General features: G+C 33.8%; 1 protein-coding gene across 3 annotated transcripts in view; it reads left to right on the top strand.

Moving 5' to 3' along the window:
• The window catches only part of LOC123696344 (inositol hexakisphosphate kinase 1), a 39,476-nt gene that overhangs the window by 1,188 nt on the left and 12,091 nt on the right, over positions 1–26,197 (top strand). Inside the window, exons 2-3 of one of the 3 annotated variants that reach the window (XM_045642464.1) lie at positions 16,055–16,137; positions 25,435–25,605. In XM_045642464.1, the coding sequence (XP_045498420.1) occupies positions 25,468–25,605 (138 nt within the window). In that variant the 5' untranslated portion in view covers positions 16,055–16,137; positions 25,435–25,467. Of the gene's footprint in view, positions 1–16,054; positions 16,138–17,186; positions 17,542–25,434; positions 25,606–26,197 lie in introns of those variants that run through there. The other 2 variants (XM_045642462.1, XM_045642463.1) reach the window with 2 other exon arrangements.

The following is a 26,197-nucleotide window of genomic DNA, read 5'->3' as shown; positions in this document are numbered from 1 at the left end:
ATCGACCTTTAACTGAGCGACTCACGAATCATTCATTCGTATTTTAAACCGCCCGAAACAAAATGTCATAGTTGACAATGCCATAGTTTCGCACGTTGGGGCTATTTGTTGTAGTTGGATAATAACTGTCATGTTTGGTAATTCGACTAAATTGAGATGTTCTAATACAGTATAAAATTTAATAATCATGTAGTAACTTTTACGTTTACTGGTTTATATGTCAAACGATTTGGTCGTTACCATGGTTACAAATGTTTGATGTTATTTGGAGATTGTTTTGTTGTGATTTTTCTTGTGTTATTTTAATTTAATTTTGAGTTGAATAAATACAATAATGTTGAAGAAAAATCGCGGTTCAATTTCACTTAGTAGAAGGTAAACTGGATCTGGTTGAAATTACGAAAAAAAATTCGGAGTCCGAAGGAAAGTGGAGAGATCTCATACTAGAAGAGCAATTAACAAGAAAAATAAAGGCAAAGATAAAAGAAAGCAGTAAATTAATAGTAAATTCTTGTTCGTAATAACCTAGTATCTACCTAGTTGGTATAACCAATTTATTGAATGATGTTGATAGGTACAATCTAAGGGTACAATAAAAATGTTTTATAAAAACACAAGTTTTATTTATTTAGGTAACATGAAAAATTACATATTTCTATAACAATGTCACATTTAAATTAAATAAGGATCATCATCATCGTCAGCCCATATACGTTCTCACTGCTGGAACATGGGATTGGTAGTGCTCACTTAAACTTAAACACGGTAAGGTATCAGGTCATTATCCACCACGCTATCTTATGATATGTCGGTTTCCTCACAATGTTTTTCACCACTGAGCCATCACTGCTCTGCACTACAATAAGCAGTTGGTCTGTAGGTGAAACTGATTGATTCCTAAAACAGAATTTAAAATTAAGATAAGTACATTTCATAATCATGAGGAGGCCTGAGGCCAGGTAACTGAGTAGTGGTGAAGTTTACATTTTAAGTACCTATATTGGTATTCAATACTAGATTTGACATGACTCACAGGATTATTATGGTTTAATTGAAAATAATACAGTATGTAGGAAGGAACCTTTTATGCACATAAATATAATTAATATTACCTCACGAGATAGTTTTACTTACAGATCCGACGGTTATTCGAGTTTATCTTCAATTAATTGCAATACTTCCAAAACCGATTGTTTTGATAAACGAAATCTTGTACTAAAATCAACATCCATCATATTCTACGAAACAATGACGACGTCTTTATAAATTCTGGGCCGTCGCGGTCGCACTATATAATCCAAATTATACAAATCATCCAACACATCTTCATTTTCAAAAATAAAATAGTCCATCTTGACAGCAAGAAAACATCAAATCATTTTTTCTAATCGCTTGTTAAAAATTTAAAGAGCCTCTATGCCAGTAATTAAATATAATGCCGTGTTAAGGAAACTAAACCTCGATTAGGTCATGGTGGGACACTCCCTTACATTGATGTCCGTTTAAAAGAGTTAACAGCGTGTTAAACTAACTAACAGAGCTTGGTGAAACTGGGCCTTAATCGATTAGTAATAATTAATTATCTATGTAAATCTATATATAAAATAAAATATCTATCTATAAAAATTGTATGCCACATGACAGATCACAGCGGATCACCTCATAGAATGTACCTAACAACCCTTATAACCTGTGAATCACAATAAATCATTTGAATTTAAATTGATTAGAGCCACATCAAATACCTACCTACAAAAAAACAAACAATAACTACACAACCAGATTCAATTTCAACTGTTCATTCACCTTCAAGGAATTAAGAACAGACTAAAGGCGAAGAAAAAGGTTGAATAAATAGTACTACATAATATATACCTTTCTTACATTTAATTACACAACTACAATTACAATAACATTACAACAATATATAAATTTAAAAAGAATAGAAAAAATTCGATCACAAGGCGGGACTCGAACCCGCATCCTTTCGCATTATTTATAAAGCATTTGAATGCCATTAAACCAAAAATATAAAATTCAATATAACAATATTCTTAATGCTTTTATTTGTATGAATTCCTAGAAGATATGGTGAAAATATGACAACATTCATGTTATCATGAATTCAATTTTTTTGTTCCCAGTATATTGATGTTTTTTCTTTGTTATAATGTAGAACAGAACATTTTATGTATTTTGTTCAAAAGATGTTTTTTCAAAACAGAAACAAAAATTCAATATTCTGTCAAATATAAATTAGTTCAGTATCCACCATACTGGGAAAGGTGTGTTTTAAAGTTATTATTCTTTTTCATGCTGGTCTCCTCACAATGTTTTCCCCTTCATGTAACTATTGGAGATTTGATGAAGATAATGTGATCTGTAAATTTGCCTTACACTTAATACTGGAATCTTTTAAAATTAATTGTTTTGGTTCTTGAATTTATTAACATACTAGCTTTCCACCCGCGGCTTCGCCCGCTTTGTCTAAATCAAAATAAATTATATACTTAAACCTTCCTCGACGATCACTCTATCTATTAAGAAATACTGCATAAAAATCCATTGCGTAGTTTTAAAGATTTAAGCATAGGTACATCCCTATGTATGTTCTATTTCTCTGTCCCTATGTCCTTACATAGGGATAGAGAAAGTAACTTTGTTTTATACTATGTAGTGATTAAATTTTTCCTATGTATATTTTCAATATAAGATCTACAGGTATTACGCAAATTCAAAGTTATGTGAACATCATATGTAGATTTGCATTTAAAAGGGCTATAGTTCATTGATGAAGTTACATCATAGATCATTATCACATGAGTCTGATCGGTCATTTCGTCACGCGCTGCGTACCGGTTACATTGCATGTAATTTAGATTACTTATCTCAATTCACTGATGTCAAAGGATTTATGATGTACTGGTTTAAGCCAGACGCACACAATAAATTCCACTTAATCCTGTATTCACAGGCTATTCTGATTAAGCATTTGCATTTACGAAAGCTGCTTAGCGTTATAGTTTCTATGGTTTCAAGACAAAGTTATTTTAATCATACTTAGAAATATATATCTTTAGGTACTTTTGTTCGTATGAAGCAATTTCTGCCAAAAGAAATCCCTTTATAAACTGAACTTTCCATTTATTTTAGAATGCACGCTTCTATTTACGGGGTAATTTTAATTAATTACGGGTTAATTTCGTACGTTAAAATAATCTCATAACTCTCAGTATTTTTTTTTACTTACTTCATGTTATCTTATATCCTGAAAGATCGAAGTTTGTAGCGAAAATGGCTAGCGACCTGTGCGATTCCGCGTCTTTCCAATCTATACATAGCCAGAACGCAACCATAGGAAACTGCTCGTGTATACATTATAATGCTGTTTTTAAGGCTGTGATTACAATATATGTACACGAATTTTGCGTACTGATCGCGTATACTTTGTAACGCGGATGCTTGCGTCTTCGTTCCAAACTATACACGACCAGTACGCAAAATGCAACTAAATATACTAACACCACTTACGCTTAAACGAAATAATTAATATGTATGTATATAGGAATTCAAAGAATTGTACACAGCTATATCTATCTACTTTTATTCTTCTTGATTATTATTGATTCAGTAAAATATGGAATAAAAATATTATTAGGTAAGCAGGCAAATAAATAGGTAACAGATAAGGGTGTGGGTTATAGGTTAGGTTCGTGTTTTTTTAACTACATAAAAAAGGAGCCCCGTCGTCTCGCAACCGTCTTCTTCTGGACTAATTAGAATTTTACTTTTTAGCAGTAACTATTGTCAATTGCGAGCAAGCCGTTTAGTATAGTCTGGAACGAAGAGGCAAGCATCCACGATGCGGACTATACACGATCAGTACGCAACATTCGTGTATGCATTGTAATAATAGATTCAAAAACAGCAATACAATAATTTATAAACGCGTGCAACGGAAAGACGGCGCGCTTACTCCGAAACATACACTATTAGTCCGCATGCGTACTGGCGCTGTATGTTTTGGAGCGCTATTCTTACTTACTTCACTACAAAGTATAGTTACGCGAGTATTTGCGTACTACTGTTGTATAGTTTGGAAGAACTTTGCAAAAAAGTTATTTCCAAACTATACGTGATTAGTTTCACACCGTCGCGTTGCGTGTTGGCCTTGTATAGTTTGGAAATACGCTGCGATTCCCGCTCTTATATTCTATTCGTATACATAATAAGTATGTTCTTTTCCATTTTTGAACAAAATAAACATAACTACTGAACTTTGATTTTGTAAATAAAATTCTTGATGGGTTGTGGGCTGGGCAGTGTTGAAAGATTAGACAGGAAAGACTACAAACAACGTGATATTTCCCGTGCCCTGCTGCATGGCGTGGTGCCAAAAGCGCTATTGTGCAGCCCCACTGCTCCCGTTATGGATGCAGGGAAGTTGTGTGAATCATAAAACTTTGTTTGGCTGATAAATTAACTATACGTCCAATATATGCATTATTATTTTAAAGCCAAAAAAAAAGCCAAGGTGAAATTGTATTTAAATTAAAAATCTTTTACAATTTTCCTCGTGATGTCATATTAACAAAGAGGAAAATTTCACGGAAACTGGCTCTTCGTCACGGTATGATGCATCTAATCATTTGTCTTCATTGTGTTCCTGATTGGACAATTGTCATTGAAATTGTTTCAGTGTCATTTGCAGGAATCAAAAAGTCGTGTTGGGCACTTGGCCTAATTCAGATAAACGAGAAAATTTCTTTTAGGTGCATAATTGTTCATTTTCTTTAGTTAAAATAGACTCTTACCAGAGCTTCTTTCCTAGTCAAAATTTATCCCACCAAAAACATTTTCATGTAAAATGTTGCCAAGACGAGCCCATATGACTCGCACTGTCAAAAAGTTATCAGATCTCATGTAGAGCCAAGCTTCTAACACTACACGCCCTAACTCTACAAGGCCTAACTTCACAAATTCTACACCTTAGTCAAAATATGTGGCTTGGCCATTTCGCTACTACTTTCACATCGGCGTAAGGTGAAAAATTAATTCACTGTTCATTACTTTTGTGTTATACAATAGTTCTTGTAGTAACGAACGGCCAAGCCACATATTTTGACTAAGGTGTAGAGTTTGTGAAGTTAGGCCTTGTAGAGTTAGGCCTTGTAGAGTTAGGGCGTGTAGTGTTAGAAGCTTGGCTCTACATGAGATCTGATAACTTTTTGACAGTGCGAGTCATATGGGCTCGTCTTGGCAACATTTTACATGAAAATGTTTTTGGTGGGATTTCATTTCTTTTTGTAAGTTGTTTGTAACAAATTTTTATTTTATTTTTTTCTTCTTTTTTTGGGGTGTATTTCTTGCACATCAGAGACGCCTTTTTTATAGCCCACTCTCTTGTCAAGGACATTTATATTTTTTTAATTTTAGCTACTGTGTGGACGTAAGAGGCAGGAGACGTTCGCAACACTTCTATTCATTCATATTTATATGATCTGTTCTGAAGTAGATGTCTCAATATATGTCGATTAAATTTTTAATTTTTTTTTAACAAGGAGTACCTATACATATATATATCTAGGGAAACCAAGTTTTAGGTTATTAGATTAGACCTCTAGCGTCATCAAAATTTAATTTAAAATTACAGGTCTCATACAAACTCCCATCCCCTAGTTTAAGGGGTTGGGGGATGAAAGTTACAAGTTTTATAATTTTTTTGTTGTTTGTGTGCTAATACTAGCTTACATACAAAATTTCAGCTTTCTAGGACATTAGGAATTTTACCTTAAGAATTTTGATGATCATCAGTGAGTCAGTGACGAAATTAGCGTTTTTTAGATATAAATAAAATCTGTAGTATAAAAGCTAATGTAATTTAAACTTAATATGTTCAATAAGTCCGCTATTGACAATATATCCCGAAAATTTTGTTGGTCTAGCATAATCCAAACCCAAGTTATGAGGGTTCAAAAAAACGTCCAAGCGCTTCGAGAAAAGGTAGGTAGCCCCCGGATCATTTTTCTATTGTTTTCCACAATTAAATTAATTACTGCATATACTCCAGTCAGTCAAGACAATCAATTCACAATAATTCCAAAAGTTTTCAAACTTGGGTCAAGTGAGTACATTCCCAATGCATTGGGACGACAATAAATCTCATTTTGCAACCTTGTCCGCAGTCTGGAACTGCAATTAAATTATTTTTTGCTGCATGGTCGTGAAAAAAATTCCAAAAGTTCTGCAAACTTGGGGAAGTTTTCGATATAATATTTCATATCACGTATTAAATTTGCAACTGTGGAGGAAGGAAGGTGGAATTCCTCCATCGAAAAAGGGAGGATCCTCGACCAGTCTACTCGACTGGCCGGCCGTGAAGGCCCCGATGGATGATGTCGGAAAGTTGTATATATAGCTCTGTAGCGAAACATTTCGCTTGCGCGATTCAGAGCGAGGTGTCGCTACACAACCAATCTCAGTGTACGTAACATCTTTTAATATTGAATTTTAATTTTTTTTTTATTAAACCGAATGAGGTTGCAAATTTGTAAATGCACCAGAATAGATGTTTTCGAAGTTTGCAACCAAGTTCCAAAAATTTTTAATTATTCCGAGACCATCTTACTCGAAAAAATGACCACGAATTAAAAATAATTATAAATAAACATGTTCCGGTCAACGAAAAAGGTTGCAAATTTATACAACCGTTCGGTATATTTTCCGTGTTAAGTTTGCAGAACTTTTGGAATTTTTTTCACGACCATACAGCAAAAAAATAATTTAATTGCTATTTTAACAATGTTCCGGACTGCGGACAAGGTTGCAAAATGAGATTTATTGTCGTCCCAATGAACCATTCACTTGACCGAAGTTTGAAAACTTTTGGAATTATTGTTAAATTTTCGATTTCGAATGTCGATTCTGACTGATGTAATATATAACTGTTTATGTATCAGATTCTCCTAAAAATGTTTGTTTAATCTCATATCAATTTAATAATCCAACTATGATAATGTAAAACCAATTGTGTAATTTTTATCAGGACTTAGGTACATTATTTTCAGCTAATGTGGTTTCAAATGTCGCAACCACTGAAACTGGGTTAACATAATATTAGGTAGGTAGGTCATAAGATTTAAGACTCTTTTAGTTTGCTTGTTAGCAGACCAACATGTATTTTGGTTATCCCGTAATTATTTGTGCAAGATATCGCAATTAAACACCTACATATAAGTTATTATTATAATAGTCTCATCAGAACTCTCGGAACTTAGATAGACCTCGTTTTTTAGAGGAGATTGTTATATATTATTATGAATAATGTCGATGTAGTTTTCTAGAAGTGTGCGAGAAAAACATGTATTCTTATGGGTGGATATTACTAATTAAAGGCAAATTTTAATATGGAATATATTAAAAGCAATAACAATGTTGCAGATTTTTTGTCTCGATCGGTTCTAGAAACTCCGTCTGAATCTGAATGTGATTTAAATACAACCGACTCGTGTTCATACGTTAATTTTATTGCGAATTTATTTTTAAAACCTATATCTTTTAACGAAATTAAGAGCGCCACTGAAAATGATAATATTTTCCTTAAAATTATAAATTTCATTAAGCACGGTTGGCCTAAAAAGCTTGCGGATGTAGATTTAAAACCGTATTTTATGTGTAGAAATGAACTTTCATATGAAGATGGTTGCATTATGCGCGGCCATAAAATTGTAATTCCTACCATTTTACGTGAACGTTTATTGAATGAATTGCATAGTTCTCATTTTGGAATCGTTAAAACTAAGAATGAAGCGCGCACTCGTATGTGGTGGCCTAACATCGACAAGCATATTGAGCAGAAAATTGGTTCATGTAGTATTTGCAATGTTTTTCGTAGCAGCCCCCCGCGCGCGCCCCTCGCTCATTGGTCCTACCCCGAGCGTCCTTGGGAGCGCATTCATTTAGATATGTTTTCGTTGAACAATAAAAATTTTTTAGTAGCAGTTGATGCATATTCTAAATGGGTAGAATGTTTTATTATGTCAACGACAGATAGTGAAGCTGTGGTATTGAGAGTCAGTGAAATGTTTAGTAGATTTGGTTTAGTTAAAGTTATAGTGACGGATAATGGAACTAATTTTTGTTCAGCTTATTTTGAAAATTTTTGTCAACGCAATGGAGTAAAACATGTAACGATTGCACCGTACCACCCAGCGTCTAACGGTCAGGCCGAAAATACTGTGAAAACATTTAAACGCAGCATTCAGGTGATTTTAAACGAAGGCAGCTCCAAAATGTTGGTTGATAAATTATACGAATATTTATTTAATTATAGAAATTCGGCTCACTGCACTACCGGTGTCTCTCCCGCAGAGTTGATGTTTGGCCGTAAGTTACGTTGCCGTTTAGATTTACTTTGTGAACGTAGTACCGTGGCTGGTGGCAATTCACCAACCTCAGAGTCTTTGTCAAGTGTTGTTATGGATAATGTTAATGCTAAACAGATTTCACAAAGTAACGCCTATGGGGGTCATCGTAAAATTATATTTAAATCCGGAGATGAAGTTTTGTTTAAACACTATTATAAAAATGGAACCAAACATACATATAAATTTGGTATAATTAAAAAAAACATTGGCTCAAGGATGTATTTGGTTTATGTACCGGAACAAAATGTCTACGTTCGCAAACATATAGATCAAATTTTGATTTATAAGGGTTCTAAAAAATACAATGAACATGTGTCTGATGATGTGAGTTGCTTCGGGGACTACACTACTAATGGGGTGACTGAATCTTCAGTTCCTGTGGATACGGAACAAGATTCACCGCAATTGCAGGGGGTTCCTCATGACTCAAACGTCTTGTCATCGCCAGCTCCTCAACAAGAGCAGGTAGAGGAGGAGAGGAGTGAATCGGTACCAGTTGGCTCAGATTCTGAAGGAAGTTCTGTCGCTACTGGCGTGAGTTCTCCTTCCGCCCCTATAGACCCTCGGAGTGACGATCAGTTGACACCTCGTAGATATCCTTTGCGTATACGTAAAAAACGTAAAATTTTGTAATACCTAGTCATTAAGTTGTAACTAAAGGTGGAGGGATTGTAGTATATTAGTCATATTAGTGAGGGTAGACACAAATAATGTCACCGATCATGTGTCAGTTTGTTGCCGGTGAATAAAAGTGATTGCATCATCCTTGTGTTTCAATCTAAATTAAGCCTCAAATACCATAGAAATATACTCGAATGGTATCTGTAAGAAAATTATGTGTAAAACATCACGTGCTTATTAAGAAACGCCTACGATTTCGAGTCATTTCTGGAAATGCTAGTTCAGATACCTGTGAGTATTAGTTAGAACAACTGTCACATGCGCTCGATAATATTAATACTGGTTATTTTTATGCACATACGTTGGCACGTGTGTGCTTGTCGAAATTTACTCGTAAGTATATTAAAATACTCAAACTTCAACGTATCAATAATTTACTCCAAATTCTGATCACGAGGATCTCGGCAAATGTCTTATGTTGTCACTATATTTATCCCTTAATTACTAGAGATTTGGAAAACTAATTGATGGAGTATTACTAAAATGTTGCATATAATACCTACTAAGGCTTGCACAGTCACGCAGTTATAAAACTACTAGCTTTCCACCCGCGGCATTGCCCGCGCAGTCAAAGACAAACCCGCATAGTTCCCGTTCCCGTGGGATTTCCGGGATAAAACCTATCCTATGTCCTTTCTCGGGTATCAAAGTATCTCTATAGCAAATTTCATGCAAATTGGTTCAGTAGTTAAGGCGTGATTGAGTAACAGACAGACAGACAGAGTTACTTTCGCATTTATAATATTATTAGTATTAGTATAATTAGTATTAGTATGGATGTAGTCCTCAGAGAAAAACAATAAGGTATCCCGCGTTGCCTGGAGAGTAACAAAATTATATTTATAAAAGCTGGTCTCGGTGAAAATCGGTGTTTTCATAGCCATACATTAATACAAAATTTTATTTATTAAATGCCACTTTTTCGGGATAGAATAATGAAAAGTGTATGCTTATGGGGTACTACAAATGCAATGCTCTCTTTTCATTTAAGTATGTACTATAATTGATTTGGCTTCTGCGTTGACATACTTCCGAAACAAATAACGACAAAGAGGCTTCCCAGAAAAATTATCAGTGCGTAGCACAAAATTTACTAAATAATTAATATATTTAATGTGGTGCTCAGTGGACTTTATTTTTATGTTTAGGATGTTACTTGGAAATTATAAAATTAGCCTTTAGTCCCGCGTGTGTTTGATGTAACAAAGTCACATTTAAATTAAATTACCTACGTAAGTAATTTAAATGAAGATTCATAATTTTCCTTTGGCACACTCATCGAAAAATATCAAATTTAAACACACCGGAATGTGTCTCTCTAATAAACGTGTTCCATAAATTTATTATAAGTTTTTAAACAGATGCAATGATTTTACGGCAATTGCACTATTTCCGTCATGATCGCTTACTGTTATATCAAGTATCTGGCGCCCATGGCGGCTATTTATTACATTTCTTTGGAATATTGCCAGCAGATCGACATAGATGACTATGGAATGTCGGGTTTGCGAACAGAAAGTCAAAGTTCGATGGCATGCTGGTAATTATTACGCGATAGTGGTTGCTAATTATTTGGGTTAAAATGATGTAATCGAAGACGAAACTATGTAGTAGGTGATTAAGTTTGTATGAACTTACACGTACAGGAAAAATTTAACGTATCACATACAGAGTAACAATCGACTTAACTACGATTAAAATCCCATTGACAAGGGACCTTAATTATCCGCCAAATATCGATACTCCGACACTGCCCTGAAAAACGATTGTCGGAATACCCCAGGTCTATTGTGATTGTGATTCAGTATCAAACGTAACCTTACCAAAGACGTAGCTCTTATCAAGACAAATCTCGTATTTCCCAGATTCATCACTCAATCATATCTGAAATTTTTTAAAATCATTGATTTTATCGAAAGTGGATACAGTCTAAATGTATAAAAAGTTTAATAAATTGAATTTGAAATATTTCGCCCGGATAGACAATTTGATTTATCAAATAAAAATAAAGTATTCGTTGATTGTTTTGCTGCTTATCATCCCATTTCCTATCAGTCTACCGACATGAAAAATGTTCTAAAATATGATTTATTTATTATCTCTAAAACCAATATTTATTTGAAAACACCTGTTTATGAAGTTTGGTTCTTTTGTGCGTTTTAATAAGAAACATAATAACACCAGTAACATCCGTAACATCCAATCAATTTAATGTGAAATTGATTAATTCCTACAAGAACACATAAAACATGTAAAATTGGGTCATAATCGTAAAAGTGTCTGCTTTCTTTCCACATAATATAATGTTTTGAAGACATCCGTTGGGGTGTCGATATAACATTCAACATCATCCATCGTTTATATTAATATTTTATAGGATTTGTTTTGAGAATTTTCGATGAATACCCAATCCATTTTTCGCATTTTGATGTTAAATGTTTTTTTTACATTTTCAACGCTAATCAAAACGTGAAGAGGAGTAATAATTGAGAGCAAACTAGATGATATTAAAAAGCAGGAAATAAAATATTATTATAGAATTAAATGAATTTTCTTTCTTTTTTTCTTCTTTTCTTTCATTAAATGATTTTCACAAAAATCCAGGAAATAAAGACAAATATACCATCACTCAAGTATCTCATCGACAATCGAGGTCTTCGATTGAAAGCTTTAGTAAAATGGCAAATTGAATGCGAATCATAAACAACAGGGTTTCATCCATTGCGATTTGAGACGCTCAGTGAGAGGGCAAGAGCGAGGGCGCAGGACTGAACCGAACTGTGACGTCATTCATGTCACGCCCTACGACTACTAGCAAGGCCGAGGCTTTATATACTTGACATTGAAAGTTTATATTATTTGTTAAATGCTTGAAGTTATCATAGATTTGGACGATTACGAAACTTGCACGATAAAGTTCACGGCAGTTTGATGCCATGGGAATTCTACGGGACCTTTAAACTCTATTTAAATATTATATTGAGGAGACGATGCTGAAGTTGCTCTACTTTTTTGTTGCATTTTATAATAGAGCCATCTAACAATGTTCTGCTGAAATAGTTGTGTTATATTCACGATCGAACTCAAATTGTTTCGTTCCAAAAAAAACTCAACTACCTACCTACGCCATATTTTTATATTATTACTTTAAATATAATACATTTAATGGCAAGTCAGGCTCAGGCCTCAGCGAAAAAATATTTGTTCATCAAATTTTCACTCCTTGCTGAATCAAATCTGGTACGTGTCAAATATTTAGTAAATCAAATAATAGTCACACCACCTCTGTTATATGTCTTGTGATTTCTTCAGGCTAACGAATTCATATTTTCAAATCTCCACAGATCTAACTAGAACTCTTGAACAGTAGAATGAAATAGAGCCTAATGTTTATATAATATGTTCCAGGCGTAACTATTAAAGGCTTATTAGTTTGACCTTTTAAATGGTATACCAAGAGAAAATTGTATTACGCAATGCGGCAATCTGAGATCCTCTCCTTGAAACCTAGCTGGGAGCAACGGGATGTCATTAATATTCTCAATACGTTTATACCCTATTGGTTTTCCTTATTTCCTTATTCGACTTCTGGTGCTAAGTCATTATAGTAAAATCATCTTATGATAAATAGACATACAAAATGTTGAATAGGTAAACGAAAATGTGTGGGTGCATTCGTAGGCGTTCAGAGCTGGGGGTTATTGTAAAGTGCCGTAGGATGTAGGCGAAAGCTTCCAATAATGGAATTCGAACAACCCCTGTGTCGATAGACGGATTTCTGCGAAAAAGTTCCAAAATAGAATTGATGTTCAATGGACCACTGTAAATGAGTTCAATTATAGATCAATTCAATTTTCCTGTTTGAAATGTGTATTTCTTTTTATTTTTTTTTTATTGCGCTTTGACGTCTGAGAACATGTACTATTGTATTAATTGTTGCATATTAATAGTATCTATTGTAAGTATACTGTCTATCTTTAATAATCTATATTTATTATTGGCAACTCTTCATAAATTAAATGAACACTGAATAAGTGATTTCAGATATGTACCTACTTTGGTGCTTCTATTTTGGTGTCTAAAGTAAATAAAATTAAGGATATTTTGATAGGTTCTAAATAATTTCGATCGTGACCATGAAAATCATATTTCTGATCGTTCAATTTCACAGATGTGTTTACTTTGAAAGCTAACCTTGAGATAAGTGTAGATTATAATTAGTCTTTTTCTATTTATTTAGGAATCCATCCAGAATACATCGTATCCACATTCGTAGAATTTTATTTAAGGAATTATATTATATTAGTTTCAATATGCGCGTGTAAACTGGAAATATGGCGAGCATGTTCATTCAAATTCAAAATATTTTTGGTCGTTGCCCAAATGCTTCTATAGAAATTCCGTGTTAAAGTGCGATATAGATCATAAGTAAGGATAACCTTTTGTTCGAGTTCTGTGGAAATTGTAGGTAACCTTATAAGATGTTCGATTTATATGCCCCTCGAATAATAATTTAGCTACCCACTGAAGTTAATAAATTTGTTTTTTATATTATGCGAATAAAAATATGTATTTTGCTATCATAATAATCATTGAGTTGAGTAGGCAACTAGAGCTTGATTATATACGAGAAACATCATGAATTAATATATATAGTTACACTAGCTCACCGCCCGCGGCTTCGCCCGCTTTCTCTAAAACGATTTGAGATTTAAACTATCCTATCTCTCAAGTTGGATCGAACTGCACATGGTGTGCGAATTTTATTATAATCGGTTAAGTGGTTTAGGAGTCCATTGAGGACAAACATTGTGACACGAGATTTTTATATATTATGATGATTGAAAACAAAACATACATTGAAGGGTACCTATATCCCTCCAATTTTCATACTGACTGATAAAGTAAAAAGGTACGAAGACGAGTAACCTACACAAATCTTACCTTTACAAATCTTTTGAGCACACTTTTATAGGATATTAGAATGAAATGGGTTTCTTCTAGTTAAACATTTCAACTAAAAATATAATTTTAATCCTGATATTCAATATCTGTCAAAGCCTAAAAGGTGGAGGATGTTGTTGATCGATAAGATATTTCGGTACATTGATATTGAATGGCACGCGATTCAATATACCTTGCTTAAGTTAAGGTTAAGGTCAATTATCTTTAGAATTTATATCAGAATGATTATGTATAGGTACTAATTATGAGTGTAGGGATATGATAAATGTAACTGCTAAAGTAAAAGCATATGAACGGCAAAAGATGTAACATCAAGACCAAATGTTTTTTAATCATCTTCTTCTTTAATATTAATAAAATATTAAAAAATCGATTATATCCAAATTAAATTGTAATTTATTAAAATAAGACGCGTAATGTGTAATATTTCATGGTAAGAAATGAGAAAGTGAGAAAGAGTCTTACGTATTATCTATTTTAACGTTATTATTAACGGAAATTTACTTATCCCTTTGCAATGTTAATCACATTGTTTGTCTTTGTATAAGCTATATATATGTCGTGGTCATATCGTAGATTTGATCATTTCATGATATGAGTGGCCATTTCACAAAATGGTCGCATATCGTGAAATGGCCAATTTAGTTTGGCCACATCATGATGTGGTTTGGGCAGATCAATGATAAGAAATCGTTTCACGATATGGCCAATTAACGCACGGTTTTTTCATGAAATGACCAAAATTATTTGATCATATCGTAAAATAGTTACATTAATCGTTGGTAGAGGCGCTGCAAGCTCTGTGTTTATGTGATAAGATGGCGGCCTCTGGCGAAAATTAAATTATTCGCAGTTAAAAACTTCATAATTCGTTTAATAACAATATTATGAAGAAAGTCATAGCAAAGAATTTACGACGAAGAGGTACGAGTACTATGGAAAATGTGGATATCTTATATGTATTTAAGAAAAAATGCGACTTAAATAAAATAATTTAAGAAACTACTACTATATTATTATAATTGTTTGTTTTTTAAAAAGCGATCCGCTTCTGGCACTCGCCGGCCGCTGCCGCGGCACGCTCGCTATGCTCGCTCGGCTCGTGCGTTGTTTATCAAAGTGTAACCTAACCTAACCTAATTGTTTTCTATTGCAAAAACGATTCGCTTCTGGCATTCGCCGGCCGCTGCCGCGGCACTAACTTAAATGACATTAAACAAGTTTTTAGAATATAGTTATTCTGAAATTTTTTAATATTTTATGGACTCTTTATATTTTATACGATCTGGCCAAATGTGGATGACCAAATCGTGAAACGTTGACGATTTAACGATCTGATCAAACTATGTTGGCCATTTCACGATATGCAACCATTTCGTGAAATGGCCACTCATATCATGAAATGATCAAATCTACGATATGACCACGACATATATACTTAAGTAAGATAATATTAATTCGAACACTAAATAAATTTATTATCTTTTCATTTACATAGAAAATAACAAGTGTATTTTGCGATAAATAGAATAAACATTCGTTTTTAAATGGACAAAGAAAATAAATAAGAACACTTATAACTCCTAGAGCACAAGGATAGAGTCTCTTCTACCTTTTACTCTATTTTCAAGGAGAGCTTGTTAATAGAATTTTTCAGAGCGTCTGAATCCCCATCCTCTTTAACACATTTCCATAAATAATTTATATGAACATAAAATTTTGCGAAAATGTATTATTTCGATAACAACAAATTTCCACGGCTAATCCATAAAATTTGCCAGCAAGCATTTGACAATGCAATCAATCAAATTAATAAAAAAAATATGTACATAGGTATTGTACATTGTTGACGTTTTGGCCAACGATAAAGCACAAAGAGCACCAGTACGCTATCTGGAACGTTATCAGTGTATCAGCGGTGGTCCGTGGAGACGGGCAGCGGATCTCCGTACTGATTTAAAGTTAAACCATGTTGCTCTCAGGTGCGCGTCGCACGTCGCTGCCTACAGATACGCACGCTGACATCGCATATACGGCGACTACACTCATCGAACGTATTGAAGAGGTAAATTCATTCGTTCATACGCTCTACATTTTTTTTTAATTTTGTGTGTGAATTTTTGGATTTGTAGGCGACTTCTTTGAGTTACGTTGGGTTGTCGCGATTGTTTTTTGTCTCGGACAACCTCTCGGAACTTTAGTTTAGATTTTTTTTTTATTTGTCGTACGTTTATTATTTTTTACAGTTTCAAAATGGGTTCCACTGTCTTATATTTATTATTTTTTATTTATATTTTATACCTTACTCTTTATATAATCAATTCTAGAAGAAAATAATGAAGAACTACATAAGTACTTAAATTTTATGCACTTGGCATCTGAGAATTGCCTTTAATATAAATTATTTTAAATTTACACGAGGAAAATAGCATGTTAAAATAGCATAAACAATTTCAGAAATGAGAGTAAGACACACATAGAAATACGTATATTCACAGATATTTCTATAGCTGAATTTTTCAAATAATGTAAAAACGATATGCGCTTAATTTTCAATTAGTTACAGATTATTTGAAGGTAGCTCTTGACCCAAACAATGAATGTAGATGATGCGATAACATTTGATCAATTGACTTTAATGACGGTCACTTATTACATGATCTCTTTAGTAGGTTCTATCTGAATTGAACTGGTTTTCAAACAAAACTTGAAACAAAGTCGATGTTATCATCATAAATTATTCATGTGTATACTAATTCCTGGCCTGTAATAGTGTCAACAACTGCCATCCCTTTTTGTTTTGCTGGTAAACATTTTTTGTATTTTTTTTTCTCTTTTCTTGTTTATAATAATATAAATGATCTAAGTTGTTTTGTTCCATTGCATTAATCCTTTAAGCGAGATATGAATTATAGATAACAAGCAAGATAAAAAATTTAGCAAAGGTCAGAATCAGTGTTAATGGCCGAACAGGTATCGTGTCTGTACAGAAGGTAGTCTCTCCGGGCAGACAAAGCTGTCCCTCGATCTGCCCCTGTGACCGTGTTTGTGTGCGTTCATCGTACACACAACACGCGGCGCACACTTGAGCTATAATACCTAACATTGATTCGTGGTTCGCCATTCGCGACTCGTCTCAGTCAGTAATGCGCAACGCAGACGGAAACAAGTGTTCTCGCGCGTTCTCCGTTTTATTTTTGTATTATATTTGTTTTATTCAAACCCCAGCTTCTCGAGTGAAAACCAGTTTTAAATTGCTTTTTTATTCTTTTGTGAATTCAAAACAGTTTAGCTTTCATACAAAGTGTGTTAAAACGTACGGCGCTCCACCTATTTCGTGTTCTTGTGTTGGGTAATATTCTGTGTCAGTAGCAGTGTTTGTGCTTTTGATAGGAACGTACTATTTCATCGTGAACGTGTTCCAATTTGGGATTTCACCACGAGCGGGCTCAAGGAAGTTTACAGTCAAGTATGTTGACTTCAAGTTTTTTTTTTAATTTTCTGTTTTTTTGTATGTTGCTATGTTGAGATGAATTGTATCTTATATTTAAACCAAGAAATGTTGTTCAACATATTTATAGATAAATTTTATCGACCGCCAAATGTTTGGATCGTTCATGGTCATCAAGCATCACGTCATGAGTATTTGACTCTACTGAGATAGTGGTACTCTTATCTTAAATGTCCAAAACAATAATTGAATAAGTAACAATGATTGCAACTACACGTGGCAATTAAGTTATTATTACTACGCCACTATGTGCATTGCAATCGTAGTCAAAAAATTTATAAAATAGCTAAAAACCACTCTCGTTGGACAGTTTAATTAACGGCACTAGATTTTTTTACAACTTCGTAAATAATCATCATAAAACCTGTTAAAGTCTAAATAACAACGCAACATTTTGATAGAGTCGTTTGTTTTTATGTACCTACGTCTGTTATATTTCACAAAAATAAATTATTAATACATATTCAGTGAACAATAGCCATTCTTCACCATTTAAATTGTTATCATCTTAAATATGTAGAGCTGTTATTGTATTTTGCTTGTATTTTAGCTTGTATTTTAATAAAAAATCTGACTCCGTTCAACGCTCTACAAAAAATGTAGAGAAACCTTGAATTTCATAATACAAGTAAATTATTATGATCCTGGAGACTTATCGCTATGAGAAAGTTTCCAAGCTTATCTTAATTAAATTATTACGTGATGATTTATATTATGTGAAGGCAATTTTATATGGTAAGTCATTCCACAAGGCCACAGATTACGTAAACTTTGTTTAATCACACTTTCGTCGTACACAAAAAACATTGACTATCAACGACAAAACATTAAATAGATACCTATGATACAAACACAAAAAATAAATATAAGCTAATGCAAACACAATATAATTATTATTTTATAGGTAGGCACATGGCTTTTACTCCATTCGCTCTAATAATAATCAGCCTTCGCATTTACAATAGTTCAATAGAGGATCTATGACTCTTTGTTTGTGTAGAATGTTTTATCATAAGCAATATCAATTAATATCAAGTTTAAAATACAATAAAGTTAATTCCGTCAATTGAAAAGCAATTTGCAACAGTAACAACAACACGCCTTACCTTATAACAACCCTGATAACAACGGAAGCGACGAAGGAGACCGATAAGTTTTTGTTATTTATTATTTGACACATACACTTGACCTGTACGCGGACGTGCCTTTGAACATGAAATATTCAAACATCTTAAACGATTTAACTTTACGGGCATATCGGGTAATGGTTTACGACTGTTTTATTCACAACATTGATTTACGGGCGTACCTACATGAAGGGGTTCTTTGTTGTTCTGATTAGAGAGCACAGTTTGTAAAAATATTAGTAAAGCGATTTATATCACGAGCAAACTAGGCACGGCACGTTCATAGATTAGCGGTTGTTGACGAAGCAAATGGCCGGATGTTTGTATATGTGAATCTGACATTTGTAATGTAGTTAGCTGCTGTGTAGGATGTATTTTTCTAGGAATATAAATCGATGTTCGTTTTGCTACAGAACATAGTTAAATGTCTTAAATTATTTCGTGGACGATAATTGCCAAATCCTGATAATTGGATTCCAATCACTTTAAGAAATTTGAAAGCTACATTATTACTTGCTAAAGCAACGCAAGGATTATTGCCTATATTTGCAACCGTACTCCTAACACTCTATTTCGTTGTTAAAAAGCCTTTATTTTGTTGTACAAAACTGAATAAAGGAATAAAAATATTTCCACCGCATGAACGGCAAATAAAATACAATTTCAAGATTGTTGTCTACATATTCAGTGAAAGTGAGTTGGGAACCGCGACCCGCTGCAACGATGCTATGTTGTAAGCCTTGTTTGGCCTCTAGAAAGCTCCTCCGAATACTCAATACACCGTTATATTATTAAACACTTCCTTTTTTAATGTATGTTATACGAGCAAGCTGTATGTACTAAATACCTACTCTACATTAAAAGTCACAAAAAATTGAGTCATATCAATATCCAATTTTCTTGATATACTTAGTAAAATTTTGTGGTATAAAATCCGACACCAACACGACTTGTGAGGAGCTCCAAGTGTAATGTTTGCGTTACCTCATAACACAGTTTTGTGTGAACATAAAATGAATCCCAAATATTATTATATTCTATCGACTAAATTGGACAACGATGCTTTTGAAGACATATCTACTGTCAATGTTCATTGGTTATCATTTCGTTTCTGAAGTAGCATGCTCCGCCAAAATTTGTCATAATTTTGTTGGTTTCTTTTTCTTTTATTCTCTTAACCATTTATTAAAAATCACTGATCACTAAATGCCTATTATTCCATAAAAGTCAAATAAATGCTAACTTGAAATTGTCTTTAGGTGTGTCGTAACTCGTATGAGTTAAAAACGTATAATAAATAACTCAAAAGACCTCGCCGTGGCTTAAAGTGACCCGAATGAAGTAAAGAGTCTGAATAAATTATATTTTCGTGGCTGGTGGCAGTAAATGTGCGTTATGTCTCTTAAAATTAAATATAATGATTTCTTCCATCCTAATTTTGACTACACATCGTATCGCAGATTAGATGTTACTAGGTGCTATTTACAGCGTGGGCGTCTTGCTTAAAACTCGGATGCTAATTATTTATTAGTCCAACACAACAGTACGTGCCACCTGCTTGTTATTATGTAATTATATTTTTTCTGATTGCCAGTTCAAGCTCAAGGTCGCACTTAAGTATTTTGCCTTGTAGTCTGCAATAACTTGAATTTATAGTTGTGATCTCATCAGGAAAATAATTTCGAGCTCATGTTTTTACAGGTAAATCATAATATAGCAGCATGGTTCTTATATTGATCACTTGATGGCCTTTAATAAGATGAAATTCGTAAGTCATGGATTTCCATGAATGAAAATAGTGACTCAGGTCTTGGCAAGCTTCTTCTACGGCCTACGCTATATTATACTTTATATTCTACTGTATTAACAGAACATTATGTATCGCCTTTGATGGCATGACAAATATTTTTATAGCTGTGGAATTAGGATGAGATGATCGTATCGTTAATGCATTTATTGGCAACGTTTCCACGATGTGTCAGTTTAGTAATATCGTGGATCTGAAGCACACAACACCTTTTTAGGATCAAAATCCTTGAGGAGTAACATTTGTTTACATGCATTTATATGGAGATTGTGTGAAGTTTTCTCTAATTTCTTGAATATCATCTCATTACTTCTAAATATGGTATCAACAGATAATAAAAACAACAGATCAGATTATTACAAATCCTTGATTATATCTTTATGATAATTTTGAATTGGCCTTCTTTTTTAAATTTAGGTTAGATTTATTACCAAAATATATTAGACGGAATGCAACGAACCAATGCCGAAGATAAACGGCTAATTTTAAAACGATACATCTTATTATTTTAATACAGAGATGATATAAATATCACACTGGACGAATTTATAAATGACTGGCGCCAACATTCGGGAGTTTATTATTTGACGTCCACAACCTATATCTAAAAACACTCATGTTTATACAAATATAAAACCCTGTGCATTGAGTTAAGATGAAAATGTTCTCATCAAATACAATTTTTCTACAATACATACTAGGTCACAAACAATTCCCAAAATTCCGTGATGTGTAATTACGGAGTAAGGAATAGGTATTTACATTATTTACCATAAAATAGTTAAAGTTATACCATTGCTGTTATCACAATTCATAGACCTGAGTATTACATCAATATTTGAATAAGAATTTTGATAAGATAAAGGAAGGAAATGCATATTACGGGATGTTTTTGTGAACATTGATTATAACCGTTGCTAGATGATAATTATATTACTAGAATTTGAGTACTATGTATATGTGTAACATATATTTTAGCAATGCGAACTTTGGTATGCTGAGCGACTTTATTTTATTTCGTCGTAATATTATCAGGTCAATTTTGAACGTTAATTTTAATCTTAACACAGTTTTGACAGAGGTCGATAGACGGAATGATTTTAATTGTATTACACATGAGAAAGAAGGCAGGTAGACCTTGGCAGAGCGTGCCAAACGGAAGCTGAACGATTGTTATCTCACAGCAGGTGCGAAATTGTCAATGCATCGTTTAGTTCTGCGGTTGTTATGCTTTGCGCAGGTCGTGATTCGATATCTCGTTACTCGTATGTACACATGCTTTTAGCAGACTCTGTCTCACGACCCACTGACCTGATGTCAACCTATTTCTGTTCGCTCGCAATCATTGCATATAATAATTGTAGCAATACACATGTTTGACTCCTACAGTTGGTTCTATAGCATATTATCATCTTGTACAGTTATGAGAACATTATCAGCATAATTTTTTAGTTAATTAAAAGAGTAAGTTGTAATTTTTTAGCTCAGACCATTTTGCTCCTACAATAAAAATAAAATGTTTGCAGTTATTCGGTTTTGATTTTGTCTCTAGTGCTATCAAATATAAATAACTAGTTTAAGGAAAAAAAAATCGTGGATATATTTATTGAATTTTCCATGATTTATTTTATTCTGCACCTTAGATAACATAGACAGTTTACCTACGTTTCTATTACCTAGTGACCAACGTCATCATCATCGTTATCGTAAATTTCTTAAGCTCTTATATTATTTCTTTGTTCAATTTTATGTTTTACCTTTATAGATATTCCACGATTTCTACCATTCTATATTGCTTTTATACGAAGAGCAGAATATGCCGTTCACCGCATAGTTCAAAAGCTCCTTGAACTAGATAAATTTTGAAATAAATTTCTATAGATACATCCAAGTTTTATGATCAGACTTTACGACGAATAAAAGACAAGATGATACTACAACCCTCAAAAGAATACATGACACCGCCTAAGAAATAACCTTAGATTTAGATGCTTTGTATCGTATATATGCTTTTGTTTAAATATGACCAAAAGTGCCACTGTATAGATTACACTTCATACGCTGTCCTACAACGATAGATCCATTGTTCTTTTATCTGCAGCAGGTTTATTGTTTTGTTTCTATTTGCTCATTGCAGGATAATTTATGTTTTGTATACGCTTCGTTATGTTGTTACTATGCAAGACATGCGTATTTTTCCTGCATATAGATATGACTTATTTATCTGGTCTCGGACCTTCTGGGCAAGTATATTTACATTATTGTTGTGTAAGATCGTGTTTTTATCAGCGCATAAAGCGATTTATAGATATACATATTTCAATGATAACTAATAATAATTGTGAAGGATCATATCATGGTGTACGATGTGTATTTTATTTACTCAGGTATATTGAGGTAAATAATTATTAAAATATCATGAAATTATGTTTTCATATAAAAAATATATTTGTATATATTGGAATGTTAAAAATGGTACTCAGCAACCATATTACGACGTCTATATTAACGATGACTTTAGGGGATTAGTCTGTAAATTAAATATTAATAACTAATGAGTACTTAATCGATTAATTTTCCACTAAAATATACAGGTATTTTTTTATTCCTATTTTGATCTGTTTACTATATATATATATCTATTCCGTGTTTCAAGGTTCTATGTTAATTTATAGAGGAATCGGTGTGAAGTTCAAAACACTCTTAAAATTCAAGTCACAATCTTGTTTCTTTTATGCAAATTTTAATTTTGAATGCTTGTTTTCATTGCACTTTCCTTCTAAACGGATGCTGTCTGTCATCGGCAAGTTAAATTTGTTAAATTTAAATATAACTGGTGTTATTATTGTTCTAGTAATGACGTAAAGTTGCCGTTTTCGTTTGTGGTTCGTTCGTTGGGATATTGTCAGGTGAACAGGTCAGGGCGGGGCTTTAGCGTCACGCAAATAAACTTTGCGGGCAGCTGGCGAGATGTTCGCGTCTAATTTGGTGACGCCGAATCGGTACAACGCAATCGTTGCTACGACTCCCGCACTCTTGGCCCACAAGCCACTACGTCACTGCCATCATAGGTAACACATAAAGACGTCGGACGTCAATACGCTGTGTTGTTTTCCAAACAACTAATTGCCTTGCATCGTGAAATTTGCAGCTGGATCGAAGTAAATAAAACAAAACGTCAATGGGACTGTAAATAGAGATCTATTTTAGAACCAATATATTTATAGTTTATCCGTTTTGAATTGTGTATTTTGGTCTTGCTGATTGACATAAAATGGAAAATATAGTCTCGTGATTATGAATTGCGCATAAAGACAAAGGCTTAATAACACCCGCCAATTAATGTAACCGAGTATTGTCAAGACCAAGGCACAAATCTCGGGATCGTTCCAGATAGGTCGTCAGTGTCCTTGTCTGGCGACGTGATTGCCGCAGGGAGGGAACAAAAGGAATTTTTTATTCGAAGCACGGTCACTAACCGAGTAGCAGAACGCTCCGGTCGGCAACTAACAGGCCCGGTTCCCTGACCTGAGTACGAAAAGTCTCAACAAAACTAGTTTTGTATCATCTTGGACAATTTATACCGACATGAACCGATTCTTTGTTACAACAAGTGCTATTTATTGACTCGTGCCTTTCATTAAATGTTATTATCGTTACGAAAGTGAAGTGGTTTGCGACATTGGAGTTATCATACATAGTTTATATATAAAGTATTGAGTTATTGCAATAAGGTACGTTTCTTACATCAGACAATGATTATTCCCTATATTATGAATGGTTATTTGTTTTGGTATAACGTATGTAGTTGTTTTTACCTCTACAACTTTGATATCATGGTCTCTAATATAAAATTTTAAGTGTACAATTTGTTTATTAAGAACAAGTGTTAGCTGTGTGGCGTGTGCGTAAGCATGCGTCTATTCTAGACATATCTGAAGTGTATATTGGTACTACGCAGTTCTAGTATCATAATTCAATATTGATTCAATAATAAGTCAAAGTCTACCTTATAATTGTTACAAATGAATTAGTTGATACTAAGCTAAATATGTCAGTTATGTAGGTAAATACTGACGCACGTGCCCTTATCACTTATTGTTTTATTATAGAATAGTCCATTGTCGTGTTTGTTTCAAACAACTCGCTTAGTTAATTTTAGTTATAAATTACCTATGCATATTATTATGAATTACAGTTATTTATGATTGCAGTATTAGAGATAAACATGGACGGTAATAATATTTTTGCAAATTTCTCCGAGAAAATGGATACATTAAATTAATGGTGTGTTTACATTATGCACAGAACTTTTTTTCTGTCTTATTTTCATGAACCACATATTATGCCAGTCATGGTTGACAATTGACATACGTGACAATGTCGTTACTAAGACGTCAATTTTCAGTCTTGGTTTTACCTAGATATTGCTATTTTCCTTCTCATTTCAACTTCACTTCCTCAAGTCGATAGTCGCGTGTTAGGGGTAATTGACGCTATCGATTTGTATTTTTATTGGTGGACCTACTAAGTGATGTTGTTTTTCTAATTCCAAGAATTTATGCTATTTATGACAATGTTTATATACAATATTGTTATCGGTTATGATTCACAGGTATTTTAGTACTTAATCATAATTTCCAATTTTTATCAATTTACTTGTTTTGTTCGATATGGTTGATATTACGTTTACTTACAGTAACCATTATGACTATTGACTAGATTGATTTATTACAATGACTAATATCCAATTTCACAACATTTGGATAGGTTAAGAGAACCTTTTCAGTTGAACGACAATTGTTAAGAGAATAGTAACCTTTTCATGTATGAAAGTTTCACCAAAAAGTGTTATAGGCTATCAGTGATTGTATCATCAACTGGTGAAGTTGAAATTTAATTTTCGCTTCGTTGCAGGTGGACAGCGGCGGCGGTGGCTCGACCGAAGTGATGGTGTACTCTCTCGGCTGGGGCATGGGCGAGCCGGAGCGGCGAGGCGTGGAGCGCAAACGCACTCAGCCGCCCGCCGCGCACACGCTCTCGCCAGACGACGGCCACGAGGTGGACGTTTTGCCGCTGCACAATCAAGTAAGACATCACACGCTTTACTGACCTTGACCTTGGCCAGGAAGAGCAAATTCCCCACGAAACGTATCGCGCGCATTTTGTTTTGCTCTTTCTGAACCCGTGATACATATTAAAAACGGGAGAATTGCGACGAATGCGAAACATCTGGACAAGTTGTTTCGCAAGCTTGAGTGGCGATGATTAACTGGGGCATCTGAGTTGCAAAATATACACTAGACGCTTCTATGCAATTATGACATTTCCCATGTTATACTGTGCGCCCTTTCGAAGGTGCGAGCAGAGTTTTGGGACGTGGTGCGCATTCGAATGCTCAGGCAGGACGTATATATAATAATTAAAAGGTTTTTCGCATCAATAGACCTAGCATCACTATTTGTGTTTATCTTTATCGCAACTTTATTCTGTCTATGGCTTTTTAATGGCTCGATGACGTCTTATAGATTACACCTTTTTCTCATATACATATATATTATAGATAGGGAGGCGAGGTAGCTAAATGACGTAATTCAACGGCGTCGTCGAGACTTATCAAAATCGAAAGAGAAAATGATTTCGAAAAGAAAAGCTTCTATGGTAAAAACCATTTTAGCGG

This window comes from Colias croceus, chromosome 12 (genome assembly GCF_905220415.1).
Source record: "Colias croceus chromosome 12, ilColCroc2.1".
NCBI lineage: Eukaryota > Metazoa > Arthropoda > Insecta > Lepidoptera > Pieridae > Colias > Colias croceus.
This window is presented reverse-complemented; position numbering and strand designations above follow the sequence as displayed.